Source organism: Haematobia irritans, chromosome 4 (genome assembly GCF_050003625.1).
Source record: "Haematobia irritans isolate KBUSLIRL chromosome 4, ASM5000362v1, whole genome shotgun sequence".
NCBI classification, from domain to species: domain Eukaryota; kingdom Metazoa; phylum Arthropoda; class Insecta; order Diptera; family Muscidae; genus Haematobia; species Haematobia irritans.
In genome coordinates this window covers 170,829,910-170,837,491 of record NC_134400.1, presented here as the reverse complement: position 1 = coordinate 170,837,491, position 7,582 = coordinate 170,829,910, and the positions used below count along the sequence as shown (strand labels likewise).

Below are 7,582 nucleotides of genomic sequence, written 5' to 3'. Positions count from 1 at the left end.
ACAATAGTGTTTATTTCATATAAAGAACAAAAAATTTATATGCGCTACTATGTATTTAAATAAACGAATTCAGTTTTATATAAAAATTACATTAACATAAAAAACATTTTTGGGTTAAAAAGTGTTTCCTATTAAAGCCAGGTGTTCCCAAAAAAGTAGGTTCGCTATGGCCTGATTAGATTTAAAAACATTGGTTCAATTCAGTGAAATATTTATTTCGTGACTATCTTTATTGACACAACCAAATGTTTAAATTCCTTTAATAACAAATTAAATTCATTAATTTATATTTTGTAATGGTTCACGAATTTTAATAAACTTACTTATTTGGTATCAAAACCATAGACAAATTAAAATTTTATATATTAATACTTAGCGTATTCTACGCGCAACCAACTTTTTAGAGAAAAAGAATAATTTTCTGTAACATAAGAATGATGTACAAAAGAGAATCGATAAATAAAATCGATAATATATTCGATAATTATTTGATAAAAATTCAATAGTTTTAGGGTGTGTTACCACTAGCGATGTTTTATAGTTGTGATTGAGATTTGGCGGTAACACCCCCGCGCAGTATGAAAAGAAGTTTTCGCATTCATACTCCTAATTGTGAGCCACATCTAAAATCGCCAACTTCACTGCAGGTCGAACTAATAGTCCACCAGATGTTAAAACTTTTGCTTTACGCACTTGACCATCCTTCGCTAGCATAGTCTCAATTACCTTGCCCCTCGGCCACACGTTTCGTGGATTAGATGGATCGACTACAACGACCAAGTCGCCGACTTCTATAGGTTTAGCCTTTTCGTGCCACTTCGATCGTCGTGTTAAATTTGGTAAATACTCCTTTACCCATTTTCTCCAGAAATTATCGGCAAACTGTTGTGACATCAACCAATTCTGTTTTAATGTATGACCACTATCATCGTACATAGCTAAAGGTTTCATCCCATTCGACGAGCCAAGCAACAAGTGGTTTGGTGTAAGAGCTTCTTCATTTTCTGTGTCTAGAGGAACGTATGTGAGGGGACGGGAATTTACAATATTCTCTACCTCTGCTAACATTCCTCGTAGTGTTTCTTCTGATGGTGTTTTTGTAGGGGCAATCTTGTACAAAATGTTCTTTACCGATCTCACCATTCTCTCCCATGCGCCACCCATATGTGGTGATGAAGGGGGGATGAAATTCCACTTGGTTACGGAGGTGGTGAAATTACGTACAAGCTCGTCTTTATTCACCTCTTTTATTGCCTCTCGAAGCTCTTTCTCTGCACTCACGAAATTCGTACCATTGTCGCTGTAGAACTCCTTAGGTGTACCACGTCTGCATATAAAATTCCGAATGGCTAGCAGACACGAAGACGTATTAAGTGTATTTACTACTTCGATATGGACAGCTCTAAGAGTTAAGCACGTGAAGAGAGCTCCGTAGCGTTTCTCTTGATGCCGACCAACGGATATCATTAAGGGGCCGAAGTAATCTACTCCGGTGTATGTGAATGGGCGAGAGAAAGAAGCTAGTCGTGCTGTTGGGAGCTTAGCCATTTGTGGATACGATGGTTTTGTTGTTTTAATTTTGCAGTGTTGGCATAGTTTCGATAATTTTTTCACCACAGTTCTTAATTTCGGAATATACCACTGCTGTCTGATTTCATTGACAACGGTTTCATTGTTGCCATGGTGATATTTACTGTGGTAGTGGAGAATAAGTAAATAAGTGACATAGCTATTTTTGGGCAATATAATTGGATTTTTTGTATTTGCCGACACGAGTGCATTTTCTATTCGTCCGTCCACTCTAAGTATGTTATCCTCGAGTTTTGGTGTTGCTTTATAAAGAGGGCTTGATTTTGGCAATGTCATGTTGGACTTTAAAGCATATATTTCCTCAGAGTAAAATTCATTTTGTGCTTGACGATATAAAACCATTTCAGCTCGTTCCAATTCAGCAGATGTGAATTCACCATAATCTTTTCTCTTTGTTTTAAGAATGAGTATAAATCTTATGACGTAGGCTACGCACCTTACAGCTCTGGTCCACTTTGAGAAGCGTTTTATATCGATAAATGATGTATTTTCTTCATGTTTGAGAACAACTTGATTCGTTTCCATAGCCGTAGGTTCTGGAATAAATTCGCTCTTTGGCCATTCACATTCAGATTTTAATAAAAATGGTGGTCCATTAAACCAACGACTTTGCTCAGTAAGGTCAGGTCGTTTGGCCCATTTAGTGGCTTCATCCGCTACATTGAGTTTACCCGGAATCCAAAACCATTCATGTAGATCAGATGATTCAAGTATTTCACCTACACGTAAAGCTACAAATTGGTGGTACTTTTTGTTATTGTAGTTTAACCAGCTGATAACCGTCTTTGAGTCCGACCAAAAATATTTTTTCATTATTGGAATTGAGTGATTTTCAATAACAAATTTTGCTAATCTGCAACCTATTAGTGCCGCCATTAACTCGAGTCGTGGTATTGAGTTCATTCGCAAAGGAGCTACTCGGGTTTTCGAACCCACTATGGAGCAAATTATTTGGTTATTGAACTCAATGCGCAAATAGGCAACTGCTGCGTATCCATTCTCACTCGCGTCGACGAATGTATGAAGTTGCAGGTTAGTGTTATTATAGTTACCAAGTGATTTTAGGTAACATCTTGGAATTTTAATGGTTTCTAAGTCTGGAAGATATTGGAGCCATTTTCTCCATTTTACCAATTGGTCATCTTTTATGGGTTCATCCCAACTCACACCGCTTCTCCAAATCTCTTGGAGTAATATTTTTAAGTACATAAGGAAATTTCCTATAAGGCCTAGAGGGTCAAAAATCGTCATTAGAATTTTTAAAATTTGACGTTTTGTGGCCGGTTTATTCCCCTGGATGACTTCGTTATTTCGTATGTGAGGTGATATCTTAAATATGAAAAAGTCATTCTTTGGATTCCAAAATATTCCTAAGACTTTCTCTGTTTGTTCATCTGGACCTATGTCTAGTGGTTTGTCACTTTCTGAAGAATTTCCTAGGCATGAAATTACATCTGATTTGTTTGAAGTCCAGTTTCGAAGATTGAAGCCTGCTTGTCTTTGAATATATTGTACCTGCTTTGCGATCTGAACGGCTTGATCGACGGTATCAGTAGAATAAAGGAAATCGTCCACATAATGATTTTCTATTACGGCAGAGGAGGCCTCAGGAAGCTTGTTAATAAATTTGGAAGCGTTTTTATTTTTCACGTACTGTGATATGCAGGGTGCACATGACGCACCGAATATCATTACGTTCATTACATAAATATCAGGTTCCTTTTCTACGTTACAATTTCGCCACAAAAAACGTTGGACCTGTCTATCTTCATTCCTAATATAAACTTGGTGAAACATCTGCTCTACATCGCCACATAATGCAACAGATTTTTCACGAAATTTAAATAAGATGGCTGGTAAAGATGATAAAAAATCTGGTCCTTTGTACAGCATTGTATTTAAAGAAATTCCATTATATTTTGCAGCCGCATCCCAAACGATTCTACATTTCCCAGGTTTGTTTTTGTTAAACACTGGGAAAATCGGAAGATACCATACGTTTCCACAAGATTCTGAATTTTCAATTTTGCTAATAAATCCTTTGTTTATGTAGTCAGAAATAATATCTTGAAAAGTAGAATGAAGAACTTTATCAGCCAAAAGCTTCCTCTCAAGGCAAACTAGACGTTTCAAGGCCATATCGTAATTGCTAGGCAATTTTATATTGTCATATTGCCATAACAGACATGTTTCATAATGGCCGTCTTCTCTTTGTGTCGTGTATTTTTCTAAAAGCTGCAGAGCTCGCTCATCGTTTTTGTTCGATGGGATCTTTGAGCAAGATACACCAATATTTTCGATCCTATAAAAATCTTTAACCATTTCGTGTAATTTATTATCTCTCTCGCTACAGTCACACATGTGAAAGTTGTAGTGCTGCGCTCTTACATTTTCACAAGGCCCATAAATAGTCCATCCCAACTTTGTCTTTATACCAATGGGTTCATTGCTTTTCCCTCCTTTTGATTTGCTTGACGTCAAAACATTTATATTGTCCAGCCCAATTAAAACCTTTGGAACTGCATTGTTATAACTTTCAACTGGGATCCCTTTAAGATGAGAAAATCTGCTAGAGATTGTCTTATAATCAAGAGATTGTTTCGGCAGTAATAATTCTTCTACAGAACGAACTTCTAACACAAACTCTTTGGAGTTCCCACCTCTCACACGTATATTTAAACGTTGGGAATTGTTCTCCATTCGTTTTACATTTGATGTCCATTTCAAACATAACTGCTCTGGTTCCCCCTTCAAACCCAGTTGATTCAAAATCCCCTCGTCGATGAGTGAAATGGACGAGCCATCATCCAAGAATGCAAACGTTGAAATATTGTTGTTGTTGTCTCCATAGATAGTTATGGGTACAACTTTGAAGAGAATATTTTGTCGGTGGTTGTTGTGTGTTTGCAAATTCTCTTCGATTGCGTTCTCTTGCTCTCTTTCACTGCTATTGTTTTTATTCTCTCTATTCTGAGCCAATTGAACGGTGTTACCTGTATTTGTTTTGGATCCATGTAGCAAATAATGATGTTTGAATTGACAACTGTCTACATTGCATACCTTTTCTTTGTTATAACAACTACCAGAGTGTTTTCGTAAACAATGCCTACATAGTGCAAAAACATTCACCATATTCCATCGCTCTTTGCGATCAGCTGACAAAAACTTTTTACAGTTTGGAACATTCTGACATTCTTCGCTGCAAATTATGCATTTCTTTTTGTTTGTTTTGGTGTGGGAGTGAATATGCACATTCCGTTGTTTTCGATTAGAAGAAATGTCAGAACTTACATTGCTTTCATTATTTACTGTACTGGCCGACAAACCAAGATCAAAAATCCAATTTGAGAACTCGACCAAATTTGCTTTTACATTGTTTTGTTGGAGATATAATTTCTGAGTTCCCCAATGTAGTTGGTAATAAGGTGGTAGCTTTGACACAAGTTCGTGCATTAGAGTGGTGTTATTTATTTCATCCGTAAGCCCGCAGGCTTCGATGGTAGATAGTAAACCTTTTACATGCACGGCGAAATTGGTGATGGTTTCCATTTTATTGGGATTAACTTGTGGCAACGATTTAATTTTATTTTTAAGAGAGAATACAATTTTCTCTGGTTGCCCGAACAATACTTTTAGAGTAGATATGGCGTGCGGTACACATGTTGGGTGAATTAGAATTTTTTCCACAGACTCCAGAGCACTGCCACGTAATGAACGCTGTAGTCTGATTAAATTTTCTGCATCGGTGAGGCCACACACAGCTGTTGACCAATCGAATGTAGAGCTGAATAGAGGCCATTCCTCCGGGTTTCCTGAAAATATCGGTAGTTCTTTTGGAACAGTTTGGCGTGCATAAAGTTGCTCTTGCGTTAAATTCCGTCGTCGAGGCTGTTGTTGTTGAATATATTCTTGGAAACCACGGGCCTGTTCGGGATTTATGAATGACTGATTATTGGTGCCATCGAGGGGCTGTGGGTTGGTGTTTAAATTTATGTTCGCTGTAGATTGCATTGATGTTGTATTTGGTATAAATTGAAACGGATGAGAGCTATTATGTGTATTATCTTGGTTTAGTAGAGATTGGTGAACGGCAGCTGAAGTTACTGGGTTAAAATTTGAAGTGTGAGGAATGATAGAAGTGTTTGAGATTATGTTCGGAAGATCGTTAATTGGTTCTTGCATTGTTGTATTTTCGGCTATGGGGGTGTTATTTTGGTCTGGGATATTTTCTTGCAAAATTTCTTGGAAATTGTTTGTGGTTTCTTCGTCTATTTGTTGGAGAATGCTATATTTCCTTTCCAAGTATTCTCTGTCACGCTTCTCTTTCAGTTGTCTTTCTTCTTCTAGCTTTTTTAGCTCAAGCTTCTGTTTAGATGTAAGTGACGTGGAAGAAGAAATGGATGAGATGCTTGAATTTCGAGAACGTTGTTTCTTACTGGAACACAGAGGACATACCCAAGGACTTTCTTGAGGGGTTATTGAATTAGCGCAATGCTCATGGTATGGTTGGCGACATTTGCCGCAGAATATGGTTTTTTCGTTAATATGTTCGTGGCAAAATTGGCAAACAGGAGGTGGCGAGTCGACTTGGTCTTGTGGCAGATTTTGGTTTATCGTAGGAGACATGGTTAAGGCGTACTTACGTGTGGCAGAGACTGCGATCAAAGTTGATGTGGGGTCGATGCTGTAGAGGTTATGTAATCCACGTTGATGGTCAGTTGCTCGGGATATATATGGAGAGGATTAATTACAGATTTGGTTTCCAGCTGCAACAGTTTGCTCTTTAATCCTTCACTTTCAGCAAATAAGAATTTAAAATTGTTCCCAAAAAAGTAGGTTCGCTATGGCCTGATTAGATTTAAAAACATTGGTTCAATTCAGTGAAATATTTATTTCGTGACTATCTTTATTGACACAACCAAATGTTTAAATTCCTTTAATAACAAATTAAATTCATTAATTTATATTTTGTAATGGTTCACGAATTTTAATAAACTTACTTATTTGGTATCAAAACCATAGACAAATTAAAATTTTATATATTAATACTTAGCGTATTCTACGCGCAACCAACTTTTTAGAGAAAAAGAATAATTTTCTGTAACATAAGAATGATGTACAAAAGAGAATCGATAAATAAAATCGATAATATATTCGATAATTATTTGATAAAAATTCAATAGTTTTAGGGTGTGTTACCACTAGCGATGTTTTATAGTTGTGATTGAGATTTGGCGGTAACACCAGGAAATAAATAAAATTATATTTGCATTTCCATAAATAACATAAACATTATTTTTTATTACATATATAAATTTTCTAAAATATAGTTACTAAATCGGTAATATTTTAGTTTGTTTTGAAAATAAACAAGTATATACGGCCGTAAGTTCGGCCAGGCCGAATCTTATGTACCCTCCACCATGGATTGCGTAGAAACTTCTACTAAAGACTCTCATCCACAATCCAATTATTTGGGTTGCGGTGACACTTATCGATGGCAAGGTATCTTAAAACTTCTTAACACCGTCTTCTATATTGTAAGTTAGTCCATACGGGGTATATATTAAACCAAACAAGTACATACGGCCGCAAGTTCGGCCAGGCCGAATCTTATGTACCCACCACCATGGATTGCGCAGAAACTTCTACGAAAGACTGTGATTTAGTCCATACATGGTATATATTAGACAAAAAAGTTATGTATAGTTAAGTCTACAAATAATTACGAATCGATATGGACTTTTTGTACGTAGAGAACCAGAATTGAAATATGGGGGTCGCTTATATGGGGGCTATATACAATTATGAACTTGATATGGACCAATTTTTGTGTGATTGGGGATCGATTTATCTGAGGGCCATATATAACTATAGACCGATATGAACCTAGTTAGGCATGGTTGTTAACGACCATATACTAGCACAATGTACCAAATTTCAACTCACTCGGATGAAATTTGCTCTTCCAAGAGGTTCCAAAACCAAATCT

The 7,582-nt window shown here is 36.6% G+C and overlaps 1 protein-coding gene across 1 annotated transcript; it reads right to left on the bottom strand.

The window, feature by feature from the left end:
- Positions 1–606: 606 nt before the first annotated feature.
- On the bottom strand, positions 607–6,216 carry LOC142235858 (uncharacterized). Its single transcript, XM_075307112.1, has 2 exons — positions 2,451–6,216; positions 607–2,321 (listed from the first exon to the last, which is right to left on the bottom strand). The coding sequence occupies exons 1-2, from the start codon at positions 6,214–6,216 to the stop codon at positions 607–609; spliced, it is 5,481 nt and encodes a 1,826-aa protein (XP_075163227.1).
- Between the last annotated feature and the right edge of the window lie 1,366 nt (positions 6,217–7,582).